At 33.3% G+C, this 23,292-nt stretch overlaps 4 protein-coding genes across 6 annotated transcripts in view; 3 read left to right on the top strand and 1 right to left on the bottom strand.

The window, feature by feature from the left end:
• Nucleotides 1-5,773, top strand: part of LOC140053976 (uncharacterized) — a 28,942-nt gene extending 23,169 nt beyond the window's left edge. Inside the window, exons 1-7 of one of the 3 annotated variants that reach the window (XM_072098759.1) lie at nt 85-319; nt 1,267-1,410; nt 1,502-1,664; nt 2,143-2,790; nt 3,018-3,205; nt 3,543-3,628; nt 3,735-5,773. In XM_072098759.1, the coding sequence (XP_071954860.1) occupies nt 1,282-1,410; nt 1,502-1,664; nt 2,143-2,790; nt 3,018-3,205; nt 3,543-3,628; nt 3,735-3,990 (1,470 nt within the window). In that variant the 5' untranslated portion in view covers nt 85-319; nt 1,267-1,281 and the 3' untranslated portion in view covers nt 3,991-5,773. Of the gene's footprint in view, nt 1-84; nt 324-1,266; nt 1,411-1,501; nt 1,665-2,142; nt 2,791-3,017; nt 3,206-3,542; nt 3,629-3,734 lie in introns of those variants that run through there. The other 2 variants (XM_072098757.1, XM_072098760.1) reach the window with 2 other exon arrangements.
• Nucleotides 5,774-10,779: 5,006 nt separating this feature from the next.
• LOC140053997 (polyglutamylase complex subunit TTLL1-like) lies at nt 10,780-15,726 on the bottom strand. Its single transcript, XM_072098788.1, has 13 exons — nt 15,538-15,726; nt 15,079-15,144; nt 14,786-14,928; nt 14,511-14,615; nt 14,318-14,393; nt 13,816-13,950; nt 13,227-13,335; nt 12,989-13,069; nt 12,620-12,682; nt 12,332-12,418; nt 11,862-11,971; nt 11,640-11,693; nt 10,780-11,186 (listed from the first exon to the last, which is right to left on the bottom strand). The coding sequence occupies exons 1-13, from the start codon at nt 15,648-15,650 to the stop codon at nt 11,072-11,074; spliced, it is 1,257 nt and encodes a 418-aa protein (XP_071954889.1). The 5' UTR covers nt 15,651-15,726; the 3' UTR covers nt 10,780-11,071.
• A 208-nt stretch (nt 15,727-15,934) lies between these two features.
• On the top strand, nt 15,935-19,571 carry LOC140053955 (transmembrane protein 41B-like). Its single transcript, XM_072098717.1, has 7 exons — nt 15,935-16,086; nt 16,594-16,711; nt 16,912-17,040; nt 17,703-17,796; nt 17,928-18,032; nt 18,217-18,355; nt 18,481-19,571. The coding sequence occupies exons 1-7, from the start codon at nt 16,020-16,022 to the stop codon at nt 18,648-18,650; spliced, it is 822 nt and encodes a 273-aa protein (XP_071954818.1). The 5' UTR covers nt 15,935-16,019; the 3' UTR covers nt 18,651-19,571.
• Nucleotides 19,572-19,694: 123 nt separating this feature from the next.
• On the top strand, nt 19,695-21,782 carry LOC140054976 (thymocyte nuclear protein 1-like). The gene is made up of 6 exons (XM_072100121.1): nt 19,695-19,806; nt 20,269-20,435; nt 20,525-20,689; nt 20,895-20,956; nt 21,128-21,312; nt 21,500-21,782. The coding sequence occupies exons 1-6, from the start codon at nt 19,785-19,787 to the stop codon at nt 21,583-21,585; spliced, it is 687 nt and encodes a 228-aa protein (XP_071956222.1). The 5' UTR covers nt 19,695-19,784; the 3' UTR covers nt 21,586-21,782.
• Nucleotides 21,783-23,292: the final 1,510 nt, after the last annotated feature.

The raw sequence follows: 23,292 nt of genomic DNA, 5'->3' as shown, positions 1-23,292 counted from the left end.
TGAACTGAACTTGGTACGGTTGATTGCGCACTCAGTTTACTGATCATGTGGTAGTGTTCTGCCAATCAAAACCCAGAAACTAACAATAACATTGCAATCACACCCGGAAGTTGGAACCTTTTTGGTTGAACGAAATACTTAATCGTGTGAACACATACCGCACCATAACTGCTCTCCGTTCGTTCAGTAGAGAAGTAGAAAAAGAAGAGCAACAAGGCCTAAAGGGTTAATAAGTCGAAACGGGCCCTATACTATGGGCTAGGCTAGTTAACATTCGTATAGTATCATGACACTCTCTCTGCATGTGGCTCATAAATAATAAGGTAATGAATAAATAAATGTTTTTTTCCTAGTATAAATAAGCCAACTAAATTATAATAGACATCAAACAAAAAGCTAGACCTAGGAGGCTAGGCCTGCTGCTACTAAATATAGAGGGCCTTTTAGGCACCGTATATTAGATAATAGTAAGCTATAAAGAAGGCCTTTTTGCCTTGCTTTTCTTGATTGGTTGTTGTTGTGCCTTTTTAAATACTAGGTCATGTAGGCGTTCATTTTATTGTTTTTAACACAAATGTTGCAGCATCACTATTTGATTGAAATTGCGCAAAGAGATCCAGATACAAAATCATAGATACACTAGTGAGTTTAGATGTATGAACGACAATAATTAGTTCTTTGGAACAAAATAACATAGTAACAAATATTCGCATTCATAATCATATTCATAATGCTTAGATTTCGTCACATGCATTTTTAGGGGACATAAAAAATGATTTGTCGTCACTTGACCAATCAGAAGTCAGCACAGACTATTGTGTGATGGTTTGTTTGCCGTGCATTGGAAATACATGAAAGTTCTAAAACCAACCATGTATTGCGTTATACGTCATGTCAAATTAGCATATCGTTGGAAGTATGATTTCAGTAAACACCAAATTAGTTTTGTACATTCTTTTTATACAGTCTATTTTGTGCCTAGCTTACTTGGATAAACCGATAGAAAATTTATTAAACACTGCTCTTCATTAATGGTACAGTCCATGCATGCCCTCAATTGGGAGCATCCTCACAAACCACCATCATCTAGGGAAACGTCAAGTGGGCTTTAAATGCGCAGAGTAAAAGTTGTTTTCATGCCTAATTATAGTTAATATTGCTGGGTTGGTCACCAACTTACTTCAAGGGTAAATAACAAAGCCTGAATAGTGCATATTGATTCATTGAACCCAGAGAGTCTCATAGTAATTTTTATTGTTATTTTCAGATTTTTGAACAGACATGGATGATATAGAAATAAAAAAACTCTCGCCACAGGCTGTGATCAAAATTGGTTCAAAGTTAGAGACCACCGGAGACTGGACAGTTCTGGCATACCACTGCAATGGAACAAGTCATTTTGATTCAAAGGTATATTAATAATGCTTTTTATTTGGAGCAATGTCAAATTATTTCTTCTGCAATAACTACATTTACTAAACCTGTTTATCTTTTGCCACAGGCTATTAAATATAAGGCTGAAAGAGAGAAGGCATCGCCGACGAGTATTGTACTGACTGAGTGGATGCAAAATCAAGGCTCTGTTACCGTCAGGGATCTGATTGTTCATTTACAATCGATGAACAGATATGATATTATTCAAGAAATTAAAGAATTGTGGGATGGTAAGCTTATTTTATACAGGGACTATTTTGTGAATCAGTTCACCGGAGTAACCCCCTACAAATGATGAACTGGGTGCACATGGGTTGTAACTGTGTACACCAAACCTATGGTTTATAGTCCTTATCTAAGAAGTCTTGTTCCACCACCAGAACTAGGAGCGAGTAGGCCATCTAACCTATGCTGATATTGTTGGCTCTTTAGGTACGGAAAACGAAGCATTCGCCTTTACCACTGGGGCTAGACTCACTTATGAATTAATGTTGATTAAAAATCAAATTATGCTGTTCTGGTAATGTGTTTACGATAGCAGGGGCAGATCCAGTCGGTTTGCTCCAAAGCGGGTCCATTGATGACTGGAGACCAGGGGGCCCCTGCTAGATCTGTCACTGGATCGAGGTACAATAGTAGGTCATAGTATCCCATTAGTTATGCCTCTCTTTCTGTGCAATAAAAACTAATGAATGCGATTCTTTTTAGGCGGTTTACTGGGTCATGCTTCTAAGCAGAGTCATAGACCCAGTATGGAACCCCCTGCACAGCCAATGGATTGGCAAGCATTACCTGGTCCAGGTTCTAGTTCTTGGCTGAGTGTACAACCTATGAATTTCAACAGGTCTCCAAAGATACTAGATGGCTCCACAGATCGCACGAGTGAAAGCAGCTATATGAACACGCCTCATTATAGGCCTAACTTGTACACAGAAAGCAGTTTAAGTTTTACCAGTAATGTCTGCTCAGTAGACTTAACAAAAAACCAACATATGTCTTCTCTAACTGGAGGCGAGTCTGCCAATCCATGTGCAGCGCCCTCATGGAGTCGGACAAGTTCTCAAGACGCTTCCAGACCTACCAACCCACATTCAGAGTCTTCTCCAAGACGAAACGACCCGCAGACACAGTCAACGTTTTTGGACAAGGTAACAGATAACAGTTGTGGTTCAAACCAGTTCTTGACTTGGCCTAAAATGAATGATAGGTTGAGCTCTAATACAATTAGGACTTGGCCATCTTCAAACCAAAATGCACTAAGGTCGCCACCAACCCATGAAGTACCAGCACAATCAAACTCAATCGAACATAATGTCTATCATTACAGGGGAGAAGGCCTTCGTTCAGTTGAACCAGGTAAATAGATTGTTATATAATGTGGTAGCTTGGTGATTAACATGCCTTCCAAGCCCAAGGTCTAGGGTTCAATCCTGACCTGTATAACAAGACTTTATTTATATTGCATGATAAAAAAGATAAATTTATTTTTCATGTAATTAGCGAGTCTTTGGCTGTTGTATGCATATGAATTACAGTTTATTTATCTTGTTATGGATATGTAAGTCTTAATGAAATTATTTCAGTATACCAAGGTACTGTGTTTATTACATATTCGGCTGACTGCAGCAAGTATATCCCACGGATCCACAAGGCTTTAAAAGAGGAGGGATACTGCGTGTTGACGGACGTCAAAAGCTCAGTTGTACAGCAAGATAAAACACATACCACAAAAGAAGATTTTCAAAACATGCTGAAAAAGGGCATTGAAAACGTATGTTGTACACACCATTTGAAATCTAGCTTACTCAGATAAACCAACATTGGCTTGTTTCTATCAGAGAAGAGTGCTACAATTAGGATACATATATGATGATGTGTGCCATTTTCTGATAGGGGTGTTTAATTATTTATATATATTCGAATTTTGGTGCTCCACTCTGTGAGAATACTAGGTTATTGTTGGTTTATCCAGGTATAAAGCGACATGCAGAAACTTTTGGTTTGTCACATGTTACCATTTTAAATAACTAAAGACAAACATTAATAAAAGGTACATAATTATGGGTTAATTTAATAATTATATTTAATTTCTTTGTCATTTTTTATAGTGTGATTACATTTTGTGTTTGCTGTGCGAAGATTACATGCGTGAATTAAAAGGACACGATCAGTCGAAGGCTCTCATGAATATTCAGTAAGATACTAAATTAATTTTTATCAAAGCCTGCCAACCTTGCCGACTATCATATTAACACCCTATTTTAAGTAAATGTTCAATAATTGTTTATTGTGTTTTCTAGATTTATCAATTGCTTGCTGGATAGCGAGTTCAAGGAAAATGGCAAGCAGAACAAACGTTTCATTCCGATATGCTTGAGCGAGTCCATGTCTGTCTCGTCTCTGCCGCCGTACCTTGTGAATTTTCCATCGGAGTTACAGGACAAGTTTGTTACCGTCATTAATAAGGCACTTGGCCGGGAAAAATCGGACCTTGTCATATACAAGGTTGAACATAAAAAAAAGTCTAAAATAAGTCGTTTATTCAAAAAGTCTTAAGAAGGATTTGTGAGTATTTAGAACTTTTTTTCTGAAATTTACATTTTTTAGGCTGAGTATTTACTTTGCAAAAAATTGTTTTTGTTGCTACTTTGAGATTGTAAGTAACTCCCTTTGTGGCAAGGAAAAATCGGACCTTGTTATATACAAGGTTGAACATAAAAAAAAGTTTAAAATACGTCGTTTATTCAAAAAGGATTTGTGAGTATTTAGAACTTTTTTCTGAAATTTACATTTTTTAGGCTGAGTATTTACCCCGAAAAAAATGTTTTCGTTGCTACTTTCAGATTATAACTCCCTTTGTGGCGAGAATCATTAAAAATGATGTCATCACAATAGCATGTGTTATTGATACTAATACCTACCGGAAATGCTATTTATTTAAATTTTGAGTTGTAAATTACATTTTTTTTTTGTGTTGTCTGTTGGCAACAAATGGTCCTGTGATGTCATTGCTTTGATCCACTACAGTACAAGCACTCTATTTTTAGATTGGGAAATTTTTATTTCTAAATTAGGAGTTCTTGGCTAGAATTGTAAGATCTTTCAAACCAGTAAAATTCCTTGTAATAGTGGACATTAATTTACAACAATAGGGTCGAAAAGGATCAGATATTAATCAAGAAAATAAATTGGGGAGAGGCAACACATTCAGTATACTTGTGTTTTTTATTGCAAGTCTAAATAATTATTAATAATTTTATAAAATTCATAATTTATTTTCTGCAAAACATAAATTGATTTTGTGATTAATATACTGTACTCAAATAATGATTATAAGATCGAATGTTGAATCATGCTGTCCTTGTCATTATTTGAAGGTTTTTCTAAATTATATATACTGTATATAAAATATTAGTCTTTTTTTATAATAAAAATAATTGAGTTCATAATATTAATAATCAGTGCATTTATTGGTAATTTTCGTTAATAAAAAAGAAATATTTTTACGGTATCTAAAAAGGTTGTTTCTATTCTAAATAATATATACATTAGATGATACAAATATAGAGTAGTTTTGTTTTGCTGTTGTGACACAGTTTCAGTTACGTTCCTGGTGAACATCCAGGGTATCGCATACTCAGAGATTTTCTGTTTTGTGTATAAGCATTGATTGTAAATAATACGTTAACAATGTGAACCAATTTTTATCCTACAATTTTATTTATTTTGCAATCGATCATTTTAAATTTTTATACAATTGTTTATAATGAATCAAAATCAATGGTAAAAATGTCATAGATTAGAAAATGATATGAGTTGTTTTGCCATGCCTTTAATGGACACTATGCCCTGTCTTGTATAGACATTGTGCCATATGCCATGTCTTGTATAGACATTGTGCCATATGCCATGTTATTGTGATTTGCAAAAGAGGAGATTGATTAAAAATTCCATTTTTCAAAATATATCAAAATTGTCAAGATTTTAGAGCAAGAAGAAAATAATTGTTAGACCTGGATTCTCAAATGAGAAATTACACTGTATTATTGTATTCAGTATTCCAATATGTAGTTTCCAGATTGCTTCACAGGGATGTTTTGCACTAGAAATTTGAAATTGAAAAAAAATTAAATTTTTATAGATAATATTCTTTGTTTAAAAAATTCCCCGTTTTTAAAATGTACCAGCATAATTGTGATTTAGGACATAAAATATGTAAATATGTAAATGAATAATTGTATATATTTAATATTAAGAATCAACTTACTGGTTTTAGAATATTAATTACTAATTACTATCCTGGCCTTACGATGTAAAAATAAAGGTTCACGAAACATAATTATACTATTTTTATATATTTCTTTAATTTGTTCCTTTGTCTAATCCGTAGCATTAGTAAGTTTTTCGTTCCACTAAGCAATCAGCTCTGGCACTTTTGAACTGAATAGGTAATCCTAGGAAGCTTTCGATTTGCGCGACCGAAACCTAGGTCAAGTCAATTGATATGTCGTCAGTCGTTGCCTGATTCTAGAAACCATCAAACCTGTGTCGAGGTGAGGAGCGAGGACACACGTCCTAATATTCCCACATGTGCACAATGTACTAACGTGACATTTTGTTTGTCGGTCGTTGAAAATCGATTAATCCTTAACAGTAAATTATATTATCTTTATATAAAATTATTTGATTTATTTCAAATTACTCTGGGAAAAGAAGAACTTAATTCAGAATTGTTACTGATTTTGCTCAGTCTCAGCCTTTGATAAACGTTTGAATTGGCACGCTATATGTATATGTGTTGTTATTAATCAGGTGGTACATCATCATTGGGAATTAACATTTAGATGATGAAATGTTCCGTCATTTACAGTGTAATAAAAGTCATCGATTATTTTCCAAACAATCTTACAACTTTTACAAGGTTGATGCGAAAATGTTGTAGGTTGATGTTTTCTTACTCTAAAGAGTAGGAAGAAATATGTGTTTGTTTTCATTCTGAATCGAAACGTGTTATCCTATCCTAGCAAATAACGTACACACACAGAGGTCAACGAACGAATTGTGTAACTCCCATTGTGAATTCCAAACTCGTAAATAATGTAGGTAATGTACAGAGGAATGAATTCATGGCAATTAGTGAATAACGTGCATTTTGTTTATACAAATTATCAGTGCATTTCCCGAAAGAATATTATGACAAAGTGTCGGGAGATGCGAAATGGAAGTCGATATAACTGAGCAATCTCACGACTGGGCACATTTTTAACCCATGCTGAAATTTTAAAATTCATTGAACAATTCGTTGATGTTTTTTAAATGTAGATAAGTTAATATTAATAATTTAATATTAAAATTGCTACATACTGCACAGGCCTGTAGCCAGGGTTCCTTTTGCGAGAACCCCCCCCCCCCTTTTACCAGCGAATCCCCCTTGAAAAACAAAGGCCCCACTTCCAAAATCATGCAATTAATTATCAATTATAGCAGATTTTTGGGTCATTTTACTTCTATTGACTACTAACTTCCATAATACTGTAGTGTACGTACTATATAATTTCTGCATAACTCAGATTTTAGTAGGTAAAAAATGTCTCTGTAAGCTGATTAAAACAACCGAAATTGCTCGGTTGGTCCCCTGGCCCCCACCCTACAGTTGCTCGCTGCGCTCCCAAAATAAGTGGTGTCAAGGAAACCCCCCTCTGATGCATTCTGGCTACGGGCCTGCCTATAGTCTTTAAATTTGGCAAGTACAGTTCTCCCACCCTACTTAGGTATCTAGTAACAAGGTAGAATAATGATACATTATAGTATTTCTCAACCCTGCACAGGATACCTACTTCAAATGAATTTCCTAGTTGGCAATCATTTCAAGTTGTATAAGATGGGAAATGCTTATCTTCCTAATATGGCTATCTAATGTTAATAAGGGACAGTCCAACACTTAAGGTTCTTGCGATCAGTGTAATAAGGGACGGTCCTCCACTTAGGTTCTTGTGATCAGTAGTATAAGGGACGGTCCTCCACTTAAGGTTCTTGCGATCAGTGTAATAAGGGACAGTCCTCCACTTAGGTTCTTGTGATCAGTGTAATAAGGGACGGTCCTCCACTTAGGTTCTTGTGATCAGTAGTATAAGGGACGGTCCTCCACTCAAGGTTCTTGCGATCAGTGTGATAACGAACGGTTTTCCACTTAAGGTTCTTGCGATCTGTAAGATAAGGAATGGTCCTCCATTTAAAGTTCTTGCGATCAATGTGATAAGGGACGGTCCTCCATATAAGGTTCTTGTGATAAGGGATTGTCCTCCATTTAAGGTTCTTGCGATCAGTGTGATAAGGGACGGTCCTCTGTAAATTTGATTTGATAGGTTCTAAGTATTATTTTGTTGAGTTTATCATACATTAGCGCAATTGCATTGAACTTGTTTATAAACTGAGTGAAATCTGCTCTGAAAAATTAATATATTACTTTTTTCTACATTTTTTACTGAAGACAACGAAATTTATAAAACTTATATTATACACTGAATTTGCCATTCCATCTCAAATGAAATAGTGTATTTTTATATATTATTCCAATATAGCTACTTTAATATAAATATAGGTCTACAGTAGTGTTTCAATTAACTATTATAAATAGCGTGTATCAATTCTCAATTCTTTATTTTTATTGACAGTGTAACAGCTCATTGCTACTTTATTGTAGGTTTTCATTAGGCTTTAGGCAGACAAATGTATTATAGTGCTAATAACAGCCAACTCAAGTAGGGGAATTCCCTTTCATTTCCCCTGACCAATCTACTTTCTTGCACCTGAACTTTCACCCTCCATTATACAAAGTAGCTGAACTCTGACATTGGAATTCCTAAGTAGAAATAATCTCTTTATCTGATATTTGTTTTATCATCATCATATTTATCATTTTGTTCAATGGCTTAATACAATGTTGACAGTTTTGACACGCGTGTCTACTTGAATGATTTATGTTGATTTAAAAATAAATCTGTGTGCTGGTTTATCAATTAAAAAAAAAAAATCAGACAGAAAAAGTAAAGGCACATGCTCTATTCTGAAACTCAAATGAATGACTCAAACCAAATTCTTGGTAATCATGTTCAATGAGTGTAGAATGGCTTTAAACTAATTTTAAATCATAACATCTGACCCATAGTCTGTAAAGATATACCAGGGGCGGATCCAGGGGTAATCCTCAGGTCATGCTTTCCCCTTTTGACAGTTAAAATGACATTAAGAACTATTTTTTTTTATATTTATTTTTGACAGAATAAAAATGTTATTTGTTCAAATCCAGAGTGCAGTTTGGTTAACCTGCCTTCCAATCCCAAGTGCCAGAGTTGTAACTCACAACGCTTTCAAATCCACTTCCTAAGCCTCAATCGATTAGTTTATAAGCACGATAAATTATAAAATAATTTATCCATCCTCTAATCGGTGGGTTTCTCGCTGTTGGATGCCTTTGAAATAAGAACAATTGTAGAAATTCCTAATAAAAAATCCATGCTTTTGTTTTGTCATTCCTGTCGCACTTATGGGGTGTGTCAATTAAGTATGATAGACTATAGGCCTACTGTCAACATTACCAAGAAATCAGGAATTTCCAACATGAGTCAGATATTTCATCAGCAACAACAGGTTTTTTTTTTCACAATTCATTATTATTTAAAAAGACAGTTTAATGTATAGCAAGACACATTCTTAAAGCTATTGTAGAAATCAACCAGACGTAAAGAAATTTCACCCCGACTTGAGTAGAGATCAATAAAAGAGGTATATTATACAGTATAATGAATGTCAACAAGATTATGTCAACAGTTTCTTATGTTATTTACAAAGCCAGATCAACTTTAAAGATGTATTGTCCCCCAAAAACATGAAGATTAATTAAATCAGACTTTTAATGTTATTTTGTAGTTTCAATAAAGTTAATCCACTTCAGTAGAAAAAAAATAATGTTTTCACTTATACAATGACAAAGTAAATGGTTAAATTGAACCTTTGACCGTTTTTTTTGCTATAAATTACAGTTTTTTCAGGTAAATACATTTTTTTTCAATCCATTTTTTGGTCAAAGTGGATAACTATTATGTTACATTAAAATGGCATATTCAACAAAAACGTTGTTAAGAATTATTTTTTTTAGGGGGACAATACATCTTTAAGCCGTGTAAAATTATATTTTGTTGAGATACAGGGTTTTGAAAAAAATAGCTCTGATATGTCAATTCTGGAATAGTTGAGAGAATCATTCCACCAACTACACCCACATCATTCCAGAAACTCATACTGTACCATCGTGAGACCTTACATTTTGAGGTTAGCATCTAATTATTTATTCCAAAATTCAGGATTTCCCTGGAATCTCCAGGATTTCCCTGGCGCGAAATCTCCAGGATTTACAGTTAATATCTCCTGGAAGTAAAATAATAATATTCGTACAGTATTTATAATTCCGGTTAAAAGTTTTAACAATGTTAGAATTACTATCATACAGTGTGTAAGATTTATAGCAACTCGGGTTGAAACTAAAATAAGGCATTACAGTACATATAATGTTATACCATTATGATCCAATATGCTTGAATATAATAATAAACAAATCTCGATTGATGGACTCTATAGACTTTATAGTTGCAGTATGACCGAAAATAATCCCATGTTCAAGTATTGTCCCATTCCCTAAATTTGGCCTCAAGACTTGATTGCAATCTGAGTGTAATCCCAGCCCATACCTTTTTGCCAATTCATACCCCTGTGACTATAATAAGTTGTGTATATGAAGCATATTCCGTTTAAAATCGTATTACAGTTGAAGATACTGGCATATTAACATACCAAATCTGATCGTGAAACAGGCAAGGTCACATCAACAAACATTGTGGTTTTAAGCAATTATTTGTGGACATGTGATTGGGGGAAAAGTACAATGTGTTACAAAAGGTTAAGTAAGGTAAACCTAGTCATTCAACTTTGTTAAAAGAATATTACGAAAATACAGTATCTCTATTTCTATAAGGATCCTAGGCTCTGTCTACACTATGAAACTTTGTGTCAAAAAAATGTGATGTTGTCATATCACTACTATGTTTGTGCAATCACTACCATATTTGAGCACATCACATTTTTTGTCACATGAAGTTTCATAGTGTAGACAGAGCCTTAGGAATTAAAGGGTCAAGGAAAAGGTACTTAAAATCTTTAATCCTTAAAGTGAAAGATATATTTGAATAAGTTTATCTTTACAAAATTCATAAATGTACACACAAAAATATGAAACCACTTTCGATTTTAGTACAAATTTTGTTTAATAATAATTAACAACTTACTTTATATATAGAATATATTATAGAATTACTATTTACAGTACAATACAAAAACATTAGTAGTAAGATTAAAGTAACTGGGTGCAATTAAAAGGAACTACTTGTTTTATTTCCACTATAAAATGAAAATAACTGGCCTAGTTATTCCAAGTGAAATATAAGTTGCGTTCCATTGATGTCAATTGCGTTCACTTACTTCAAGAGCTTATGTCAACCAGTTCTTTTCAGTTGACTTCAGTTCTTTTCAGTTTTGTGTTCAGTAATTCAACTATATTTTTTAGCAAAACACATTTTCGTCATCACTTCCAGGTCGTTGACCTTGATTTGAACTTTTGACCTCCGATTCCAGTCATTCCCAGACGACTCCTTGCTTCTCTATCCAATACATCTGATTGAGCTAACTCTTCATCATACCTATGTCAAGCAATAAAATCATTGGGATATTTAATTTTTTTTTTCCCAAGGCACACAGTCGAGGACGGATCTTTTTTTAAGGTGATTTGAACCCAGTATCATGGAATTATTTTTTTGTCTTTAGGCACATGTGGCCAAGGATTACCAATAGTAAATTAATAGGTGGTAATCCCCCTGATACAGGGGGCTATTTTGTCTACTAGTCTTGAATGATGAAATGGGTTCTTTAAAGTGCACACGGACAAACTATGTACACTGGATCTACGGTTTAGAGTCCTTATTTGAGAAGACTTGTTCCACCACCAGTACTAGGATCGTGTCAGCTTCGTACCCATACCGATATTGTTGGCTTTTTAGGTATGATAAACGCCGCCCCTGCCTTAACCGCTCAAACATTTCACTCTCTTAAATTGGTAAGTATCTACGAAAACTTGACTGATTGCAAACACTTACAAGAGTTCATAGTTACCATATACATCCTTTGGTGGTACTTTATTCCATCGCATGCTGAAAAATAATACCAAAAAAGAAAGTTTTTTTAGTTTTAAATTTAGAAGGGAAGGTGAAAAAAAAAGTTGTTATTGTGTCATGAACACAAACTTTTAATAATGAGATGGAATTATAACATGTGGACAATAAAAGCTACAGTATATGAAAAAACAACAATGCACTTACTCTGGGACATCTCCGTTGGGCATTACAATATCAATTGTGTCGCTAATCAAGTTATATTTCATAATGCGATCATTTTGGGTCGTGGAGGTCAACGATGGAGATGCATTGACCTAAAAAAATGAAATTAACAAAATGTTATTATAGTGTGAGCCAATGAAATGAAAACATGTAATATACACTTCATAAATATTTACTAAATAAATAAATATGATGATTTATTGTTCTTTTTTTACACCTCTGTCTTCCTTTGGAATTGTTTACCTATCTACTAGTACTAGACAACTGCTTAGGCAGCTTTAAAAAGTAGTGGAGCTGTAGATTGGTGGTTAATATGCTTACCTTCCAATCCCAAGGTCCATGGTTCAATCCTGACCTAGTGCCAGAGTTGTAACTTATGACTTTTTCCTTTTTTTTATGGTATGTTGTATTAATCAAATATAAATAATAGCTAAATTTTAAGATAAATTTACCTCCACCAGCCAGGCTTTCAAGTTGTCATCTACTAAGTAATCATATCCATAACATTCAAAGCAATGCCTATCATTCGCCATAACACCCTTAAAATAAGTGAATAGACTTCTCAATTTTTCGTAACAAATTCATGAAATTGCATAAATTTCATTTATTGAAATGTATTTGGTAAAAATAATGTAGATTCATGAATCATTTTGTTAACTGTATATACAATTACAGAATGCTCATGTTGAGGTCTTACATAAGTCATTCAATGAATGTATTGAACATTATGTTTTACTTACAGCAACAGCTTTCAATGAATGTACTGTGCACCAATTGATTTCATCAAAAAGTTTATCTGTAACCTAGGCAACACATACAACAATTACAGTAATATTAAACAAAATACTCTAATATTCATATACAGTTGTCTCTCCTAATACTAGGCTCTCTGAAAACAGAAAAGTCTCCGAATACCAGACTTTTCTTGAGGTCCAAAATATCCCAAATTCGTTTTTACCATTAGAAACACATTCTGAATACCAGACTTTCCGGAAAACTAGACATATTAGGCCAACCCAAAGGTGTCCGATATTGGGAACGTTAACTGTAATTGCTAAATAAGTGTGAACTTGAATTGAATAATATTATTTATGAATAACACATTTTACCTCTTTACCCCTCGTTCCTTCAAGAAAGAGTCGCAAGTTTTCAACTGTCCATTTACCTCCGTGTTGGGAATTATATTCCTCCTTTAAACAAAGTAGACAATTTATTTTAAAATGTCCTATGTAAAGTAGCAAATTAAATTAAAAATTAAATGGTTTCAAAATTGACTCCTTCTCCTACTATAATGCATGCTACATACACTCAAACCCAGAACCTACAGGTTCAAAGTCATTTTCTTACCCCAAATTTCTGAATTGAGACGTTGGTTAAATGTACAAACATGTTGTCTAGCTCATTGACGTTGGCACTGTATTTAACGGTACAGAACCGACAAAACCCTAGCTTGTATCTGAAACCAAGAAAAGTATCAATGAGGAGAACTGTATCGCAATATTAAAAATCCTAGGTAAAATTGCCAAGGATAATTATCATATTTACAAGGCAAACATATATATATATATAAACAAAGTCTTAACCAAGTCTTTGGGAGTGAGTTGGGTTTTTTTTGGTGTCATGAGAACAAATCCTGACATACCACCAACAGATGCCGTGATTCTTTTGTAGTTAAGGGTATTGTTTTAAGGGTATTGTTTTAAGGGTATTGTTTTAAGGGTATTGTTTTAAGGGTATTGTTTTAAGGGTATTGTTTTAAGGGTATTGTTTTCTTAAATGAAGATCATAAAAGGTAACTTGTGGGATGGTCTGATCTTTTTTGTTTGTATATGCTTTCCTTGTTGTTTTGCAAGCTACTGTAATTTCTTATTTGGAGATAATAATGTATGTCTTACAACTTTACTCCAAACTAAGAATGATAGAAAGAAAAACATACACATAGCATTTGAGAGGCCTATAAGAGGTCACCAAGATATAAATCCTCAGGTCAAATTTCTTTCCACCAATCAGAAGAGGGTTGTCAATGTATCGTCCAATCACATAATTGTCTTTAGCAGCTGGGGCCTGGAACCTGAATAAAATAAATGGCAAGATATAACTCTTTATTTTTTCTTTTATAAATTCTGGATCTGCATTATACAGCTATCTCTTGGTCACCAGGTGTTCATCAAAGCTATTCGGATGCATATTGATTCGCAAGCAAGAGCAGATATTTATTACGCTTAATTACTGTATAAACTACACATCTAGCTCTGTCTATGCTATCAAACTTTATGTGACAAAAAAATGTGATGTGCCCATATATGATATCCTATTATATTTGGGCATATCACTACCATATTTGGGCACATCACTACTATATTTGGGCACATCACTACCATATTTTGGCACATCACTACCATATTTGGCCACTGGTATATAATAACAAGTTGACCTACGAAGATGTTTTGCTGTCTCTTGACCATTTCTTGAGTTGTGAAAGTCGGTTGATTAAAAAAATTCCAATCCCTCTTGCTGCAACAAATAAAACATACCAACATTATGTACCATAACAGATTAGGCCTACTAACATGTGTATCTATATTCGTATCTTAATGTGTTTAAATATATACAGAAATATTTCTTAGTGACCTTTTCCTGTAGGCTTCATTATCCAGGTACTAGATGGGTTTTTTCTAAACTCCTCAACAAAGAGGTTATAGTCTGCTGGCAGTAAAAATGTCACCGGGATAAAATCTGTGAAAAGATAATTATTAAGATAATTTTTTTTTAAACTTTGCAATACAGTGTTTCATATTTTTCACTCCGGGTTTAACCTAATATACTTGAGGATAGACAATGTAATACAAGTTATAAATAAAGTAAGGCATAGCTGACTTCTCAAGCTACAGTAACAGGTAAAGTACCTAAGTGTATATATTTTCCAGTTTCATCCTTTTCAGCCAATGGGCTGCCTTCTTTCTCCAAGTCCTTACGATAGCGTTTGATGTTCTTTACCATTAAGTCCTTTCGAGTCAACTCATAATGATTTGGAAAATGACAAATTAATCTATAAAAAATAAATATAGCATATTGATAAGCATATTTGATTACGACACAATGCACTCATTATAACTTTGTTTGGCTGTCAACCATTCCAATAGAGCGCATACTAAAATTAGATGACAACAAGCTGATCGTTGCGAAAGCCTTATCTTACTGATCGTCTTGTAGTCTGTATCCACTTTCAACATTATAGATGTTTCTTGTCGCCTGTACACCTGCCCTAAAAAGTAAAATATGAAAAAAAAAAATTATATTTACGGACCTACGGTACATGCAAATGAGCAAACTGGATAGGGTAGCGTGAGACTCTGTTTGGCAGCACTAGGCCTAGTAGTATTTTTTTTTCTAATTTTATTTATTAATATCAATAATTAATAATAATTAATAGGCCTAGGGCTAGGCCTATACTACCGTATTAGTAGTAGTAGGCCTAACGCTAAATGGATCTAAGAATTAAAAAAACACAAAATACAAATTAGCTAGGCCTAGATTTTAGCTAGTTTGCCCAATGCTAGCAGGACCCAACACTACAGAGAGAGAGGAGGCAGGAGGGTCGACGGGGCCCCGACCGACGAACGGGCCTTCCTCCTGGCCTTCCCAAGTTCCAACTTACCAATAAAAATTCCAGTCCTCATCTGGCGAAACTTGAATCCATTTGCGTTTCTCAAAATTATTCATAAGAACAGACTTTTCCATATCTGTAGCGAACTTCATGGTTTTTGACATTTTGAGTTTTAGGAATTGGTCAGAAAGAGTTCAATTTCAATGTTATTATTTACAAATTATAATTTTCTTGACAACGGTCTTCTTGCAGAAACCTTTATATCTGCGTTATTTTACATTTGTTGACGCGTTGGTAATGATTATTGATCTATTACATTTTGTATGTGAACGTACGTGTTAGCTATCAAACGCGTTTGACCCGCGAAAAAACAAAGAACATTGAGCCTATTATAGCCCCCTCTATTTTTTATTGTAAAAATGTCTTCATTTCGTTCCGGTCGATTGCTTTCTGCTGGTGGCGGTCTCTAAAAAAGTGAACGTTTTGTGTTTTTTTAAACAAAAAAGTGTATTGTTATTTTATTAATATTGAAAATGAGTACTCCGGATGTTGTACAGAGACCACAAGCAAGAGAAAGTATACGAAATTTAAATGAAAATGGTAACTATAACATGTTTTTTTTAAGAACAAAATGACCACCAAGTCATAAAGGCTAGGCCTAGGCCTACTAATACTATTACTAAATGATGAGACCATGTTATGTAATAATACTACTAGAGGCCGCCTTACTCAGGCTTTGTTGTGTGGTTGTTGTAGTCTAGTAAGTAGAAGATGATGTGATAGGCCCAGGCCTAGACATTTTTTTATGGGTTGTTAAAAAAATATATATTATTAATATTATACTTATAGCTAGGTTTGTAATTGTTGTTTAAAAGAAAAAATTCATGGCAAGCATCGCGTTTCAATTTACTCTTAATCATTATTAATCGTACGACGTAGTTGATTTCCGAGTAACTAAATGTAATGAATAATATTTTATTAATTTACCTTACTTTTTTACATATTGCAGGAGTAAACATATTATATTAATTTACATAAAATGTATTCAAATAAATTGTATCCATGTACACTATATGTATTTTTAAATTTATCTTTTTTGTAAAATAGAAGACGAGAAAAAAGAAATGCGTTCAACAAGAAAATCTTTTATTCTTCTTGCACTTATATTTGCTTCTTCTACAATAATGATGGCGTTAGTTTATTACAATTTTCCAGAAATAGAACCGTAAGTCGTCTTTTTCCTGTTTTGTTTATATGTGATATAAATAATATGACATACTGTATGTTATTGTCTATGATAAGTTATAAGTATCAATAACAAGTTATAGTTATACTATTAACTATTATTACAGTTATACTGTGTTTAAACTGATGTGACTATCAATTTAACAGTTTTGTATTTTGATGATCTTTTTTTAATTTCAGAGATGAGTATCAATATATTAAATTACCCAAGAGTCTTGATGATGCGAAGGATTTGGGTCGTGTTTTATCTCGTTACAGAGAGAACAATCTATTTGCCGTCACTGCTGGCTTCTTTACCACTTACGTATTGTATCCTTTTTGTTTCAGTTTCTGAATATGTTTTATTGAAAGGCAGTGTTATTACAAACAGCGATGATTGGCATCTAGACTCAAACTAACTTCAGACAGAGTTACCCTTTTTAATACCTGATTTTACACTCAAAATATGTAGCCAATGTTCACCATGTTATCATATACTTTTATTCAAATTTTGTGTAACCTCTTATATAAAAAACACACAAATATATAAAATACATAAAAAGATGAAAAATTTAAAAAAATACAATGGGATCAGGCGGATGAAGTAGGGGATTGGGCTGTTGCTAAAGCTGGCAGTTCCAGATGGTAATTGTGATACTTGGTTCCTATAGGGAGCAATCTCCTGTGATACTTGGTTCCTATTAGGGAGCAATCTCCTGTGACTCTCAAACCTCGTTAAAGATAATAGATCAGCAGAATGGCCAGTCTTGGATATTCGCTTTGCAAATTTAAGATGTGAGCTGTTCTCCTGTCAAAGAGATATGACAGTTTACAGACATTTAAAACATTTTAATTTGTTTTTCTGTGTTCTTGACTTTTTGAAATGTGAGGCTAGGAAAGATACAACATATTATAAGGAGCTTTTGTAGATGTTGCAAGGGTTATGTCCTCTACTATCGCAGCAGATTTTCTTTTTCTTAACTTTTTTCTAGCCTTCAAACATTCGCAATTCCTGGTTCTATATTTTTAAGTATTTTGTCAGGATTTCTTTTCTACTTTCCAATTGCACTATTCCTTGTCTGTTTGGTAAGTTAATAATAAACATTATCAATAATCAATTCATTTTAGGTGCTGTAAGAAAAATAATTAAGTGTACTAAAAAAATTTGGTTAAAACAATATTGCATATATTTTTTTAATCATTTGTTTGATTGACAGTGTTCTTCATTAGGTGCATCTTTTTGTTATTTGTTATCGGATCTTGTTGGGGTTCGACTGGTCAGAAAATACATTCCCGATAGGGTGGATAAATGGGCAAGTACTGTAAGTATTACAAATTGAAATTTGCTGTATGTTTAAATTTAACAATTATATTTTAATATAAGCTGAGTGAACTACACATATGGGATTTCCTATTATAAAACTTGAATCTGAATTAGTTTTTGCCACAAATATAATTAGCATGAATAAAATTCACTTTATTTTTGAACAATTACTTTTTTTGCAGGTTGAGAAACATAAAGATGATATACTGAACTACATCATCTTTTTGAGGATAACACCATTCCTACCAAATTGGTTTATCAATATCACCTCACCAGTTCTAAAGGTGTCTCTTACACCATTCTTCATAGGAACTTTTTTAGGTATGTGTTAAGTTTATCAAATTGGTTCATTAATATCACCTCACCAGTTTGTTATAGATTTATATTTTTAGCAATTTTTCTTTTATTTTTTATTATCAATTATTTGACTATGTCTTGTTTTTTAGGAGTTGCACCGCCCTCGTTTGTTGCGATTCAAGCTGGAACAACCCTCTACCAGTTGACATATTACGGCGAAGCAGTTTCATGGACATCAATACTTGTACTAGCGTTCTTTGCAATATTATCTATTTTACCAGTTTTATTAAAAAACAAATTGAGAGAAAAATATGAATAGACATATGAAACAAAATACATAAACAATATTAAAAGACCAAACTTTAATATTTGATTAAAAATAGAATGATTGGGTGGTGTATTTAGTGAATTGAATTGTGAATTTGTCTAACGAGGCAAACTAAACTATCAAACTAGATTGACAAAACAAGTGTGATGTGCCAAAATATGGTACTGATATGATATCATCATGTCCATTTATGGGCACATCACATTTTTTTTTGTCACATAAAGTTTGATAGTGTAGACAGAGCTTTATGGTGAGATCACACCCTGCCCATGATGTTTTTTTCTGTGTACATTTTAAACATTCAGAACATCTGGAAATGGCATGATAAGTGTCTACTGTATTCAAAAATGCTTTGTAAAAATAACGTGTATTTCTCACACTTTTTTTTTTCATTCTGCACTATAGTAACAGGTAATACGATGGAAGTTATACATTTTGTATACCTCCATGGGTAATACATTAACAATTTTATTAATATAGGAATAAATAATAATAATAATTCATTAATATTATATAAATACTTAATTATTTATATATTAAGTGTAAGGATATTTGGATTAACTAATATAAACAGATTTGTTCAGGGATTTTTGTGTTATTTATAAAAAGGTATGTGGTCACTATAGTGAACAATATATAATGAAATTAACAAATATATTGATAATATGCTGGTATCTTTAAATTAAGTGAGCGTTAGTTGCAGGGTGGCCAATAATATATTCCAAATAGTAATGAATAATTTCATTTAGACAGAGAAATATCTAAAATTCTAATTTAGCATTAATGTTTTTTTATCATCTAATAAAATGTGCTTTATTTTATTTCTGTTTACAATAAGTTTATAAAGTTATTATTTTGTAAAATCATATACATTTATACGCAAATTCCGAATTTTTAAATATAATTTTTTAGTAAAATAATCACCGGTATAATAGCGATTACGTAAGTAATAAACATTGTAACAACTAACAAGAAGTCTTATTAAAATATATGAACACACGATACAACATGCTGCCCTCTATATGAAAAATGAGACCAATCTAAGTTTTTATCCAAGTCGCGCGAACGTTCAATCTCTCCGACTCTCTGCTTGTAAAGTTTTTAAACATACAGTAAAAAAATATAATGGCTCGTGATAGAAAAACAGGTTAGTACTGTAGTATTAGGGAGTATTCAATATGACTTCTGAACTAAATGCGGGTTTTTGTGGTGACTATGTTACATAGGCTTAGGCCTAGAGGCTAGGCTCAGCCATCCCATGACATACTAGATAGGGCATGGAGGTATACCTCCATGCATAGGGCATGATGGATGGAACAAGAAGCAAGTCTTTCCTCCCTGTCGTACACGTGGGCTTTTGTTGGCCTAGACCTACACCATCCTCATCACCTATTTTTTAAAATTTGTATAAAACATTACTCACATATAGGCCTATTATTAATTGCATGAGATCTATTTAATAGCCTTGATACTGTATCAAGAGAGGTAATGTCAATTTATAATTAATTAAGTTAATATAAAATCATTTTATTAGTGTTGATGCAGAAAACTCGTACTGTTGTTACCTGTATTGTATACTTAATATTTCTTTTTTCCTTGTATTTCGCAGCCAGGAAATCAAAAGCCAAAAAAGAAGTCAACGGTTCTCCAGAAGCAGGAGAAAGTGCTGCAAAGAAATCAAAAGTCGCAGAAAAGAAAGAAGAAAACTCAACCTACACAAGATGGCTGATGAAGTCTGAGCCAGACTCTAGGATAGAGAATGGAATTGATGTCAAGGTTCAACAATCCTTGTTTGAAAGTTTATCGATTTTTCATTGATTTTTTTTTACCGCTGTTTTCTAATTTATGTTTTTCTGTTATTTTAGTTTGGTATTGAGGACCTTAAAAAAGAAACAAATCAGACTGCATGCTGGGATGGCGTAAGAAACTATCAGGCACGCAATTTCATGAGAGATAAAATGAAGAAAGGGCACAAAGCGTTCTTCTATCACAGCAACTGTAAAGTGCCTGGAATTGCAGGAATAATTGAGGTAAATATTGTTTGGAAATATTGGGAATTATTCTTAATAGAAAAATTCTCCATGGTTGTACTCATAGACCACTGTGTTTCTCCTTTTCAATTCAGAAGTGTACTCCTTATAATACAGTATGGACTATGGTATCTCCATTTATCTAACCTATCTCTGAAATGACATGACCTATCAATGACCTGACCTATAATTTTTCCCATGACAGATTGTCAAAGAGGGCTATGCTGACCACACCCAGTTTGATAAGAAAGAACTTCATTTTGATAGGTAATTATTTTATCGTTTTTCTTTTAGTACACTTCGAAGTAACATATATAAATTACAATATTGAGCAACCAACAAGCTACAGTGTAATTTAAATTTTAAAAGGAAATATTGAAACCTAAAGCGATTAGAATCCTCTTTTTATTACTGACTTTATGTTATTTTCTTTTTAAGTTCTTCAAAGGTCGATAAGCCTAAATGGTTCATGGTAGATGTGAAGTTTGTTCGTATGACGAAGCGTTTCATATCTCTACCAGAACTGAAAACAATACATTTGAAACACAAAACTGAAGGAGGCCCTCTTGCTAACGTATCATTATTCACAAAAGCTAGGCTCTCAGTAATGCCACTAACAGAAGGTATGTAGGGTTTTATCCAACATTTGTTTATTATTTTTAATCGTTGATAAAATAGCACTTAATACTCTATAAATCAACAAAAAAGAATATTTTGTCAAGTTCAATTATTTTTCTGACCTTTGAACCCTGACCCATGATATTTTACAGACAAAGTGACTGAATTATTTTTATTTCTTTTCATCCCTAGCTGAGTATGATTTTATACTCGAACTTGAAAATACTGACCCAGTGGACAAAAGCTGCACCCCAGAGACTACACCTAGTGACACCTAATGACTACTGTACATAGCCACACCTATTCCTAAGAAGTTTGTGATATAGTAACAGAAGATGCCAATATATACCATTGTCCGCAACAAAATTATATAATCAAACTTATGTATGGTAAATAACTATGACCTTTATTTATATATTTCACATTTTTGGTGTGTATCACCATCCCTGCAACTGTACATAAAATATTATTTAGAAAATTAAATAATAATTTATGTATTTTTGACATTTGTATTGATTTATGAGTTCTTGATCCAAGGTGAATCATAGCATTTAGCATTTTACAGCTCACAGACACATAAACATACATTATGAGAGATTTGTGAATTGGCTAGGTCACTATTTGACCTGTGTGAATTGTCTAGGTCACTATTTGACCTGTGTGAATTGGCTAGGTAATTTTAATAGTGATCTGGTTAGATAACTATTTGTAAGATACAAGATTGATCTACCGTATGTTTTTTCAAAATTGTCAAGGAAGGAAACATTTCAAAAGAACACTATATTGTATACTATCAAAGAGACATGTTCGCAGTGACATGATCGCAGAGACATGATCGCAGCGACATGATCGCAGAGACATGATCGCAGAGACATGTTTGCAGCGACATGTTTGCAGCGACATGTTCGCAGAGACATGGTCGGAAAGACATGATCATTGTATTAGGTTTTCTGAGGGACGGTTCATTTTCTTCGAATGCGGAAAGCAATTTAAATTGTGACCATGCGCATACGTTGGATAGTTGATCACTTTCCGCACAAACACACTGTTACATAATACATGACTGATATTTATTACATAACACACTTCTTGCTTTGCGAGTTATGAATACAAGAGCCAGGTATATAAATAACTTGTTATGATGTGTGCTAGTTTTTTATAGGCTGTTAACAGCAATAACAAGAAGAAGTTTATATGAACAGATTCTAATTGGTGTCTTACGATGTTGTAAATTTCTTCTTAAACATTTTGTTTATCTTTCCAATCCGTTAACATTACTAGAATAACATTTAAAACCATTAAAGCTAAATTTGGATACTGCTACTTGGCAGACGATTTCGTTGCAAGTATTAGCAACATTAGTTGAAGCCAGATATGCACATTAACCTACATGAATCCCTATTAAGAGGACACCTTTGGGACCCAACAACTCCTTAATAGGAGTGTCCCCTGAATAGTTAGTGTTAAAATGAGTGTTCTCTGAATAGATATTGGCCTTAGTGTTAAAACATATATTTCCCCTCATTTGCTTCACGGAAATATTACGGTGTCCCAGCGGAGGTGTTCTAACGTATCACATGTACGTACAGTGCAAAAATCGTGACTCGAATGTTTGTACAGTATGTTGTTATGCCCACTATCATGTTTTTGTAATTTCATATAATTAAGTGCTTTGAAAACCTTGTATTGCAAGGCATTGATGTAACATACATTTAAATCAAATCAATTACAGGGCCTTGAATGTCGTTGATAGATACATTAATTTCATAGGAAACCTTTACATTTTATAGATAAGAATTAATACATCATGTACAATTTAGTAATACAATACACTAGAACGTGAATAGCAACATACTACTATGTGTTATAATGCACAGTACTTAGTGGCCAAAAGACTTCATTAACGTGAAGTTAGTCTGTAATTGGTTTAAAAGTGCTCATGATCAGACATTACCGAGCAACCAAGTGCCCAATCACAACGCAAC

Source organism: Antedon mediterranea, chromosome 7 (genome assembly GCF_964355755.1).
Source record: "Antedon mediterranea chromosome 7, ecAntMedi1.1, whole genome shotgun sequence".
Taxonomy (NCBI): domain Eukaryota; kingdom Metazoa; phylum Echinodermata; class Crinoidea; order Comatulida; family Antedonidae; genus Antedon; species Antedon mediterranea.
This window is presented reverse-complemented; position numbering and strand designations above follow the sequence as displayed.

Excerpts from the sequence above, each read along its gene's own strand:
- LOC140053955 (XM_072098717.1), top strand. The coding sequence starts at position 16,020 with ATGAGTACTCCGGATGTTGTACAGAGACCACAAGCAAGAGAAAGTATA. Across the intron at positions 16,087-16,593 it reads ACGAAATTTAAATGAAAATG|AAGACGAGAAAAAAGAAATG; the intron begins GTAACTATAACA and ends TTTGTAAAATAG. Across the intron at positions 17,041-17,702 it reads TTCTTTACCACTTACGTATT|CCTTCAAACATTCGCAATTC; the intron begins GTATCCTTTTTG and ends ACTTTTTTCTAG.
- LOC140054976 (XM_072100121.1), top strand. The coding sequence starts at position 19,785 with ATGGCTCGTGATAGAAAAACAG. Across the intron at positions 19,807-20,268 it reads GGCTCGTGATAGAAAAACAG|CCAGGAAATCAAAAGCCAAA; the intron begins GTTAGTACTGTA and ends TGTATTTCGCAG. Across the intron at positions 21,313-21,499 it reads AGTAATGCCACTAACAGAAG|CTGAGTATGATTTTATACTC; the intron begins GTATGTAGGGTT and ends TTTCATCCCTAG.
- LOC140053997 (XM_072098788.1), bottom strand. The coding sequence starts at position 15,650 with ATGTCAAAAACCATGAAGTTCGCTACAGATATGGAAAAGTCTGTTCTT. Across the intron at positions 14,929-15,078 it reads TACAGACTACAAGACGATCA|ATTAATTTGTCATTTTCCAA; the intron begins GTAAGATAAGGC and ends TATTTTTTATAG. Across the intron at positions 14,394-14,510 it reads AATGAAGCCTACAGGAAAAG|CAAGAGGGATTGGAATTTTT; the intron begins GTCACTAAGAAA and ends TATTTGTTGCAG.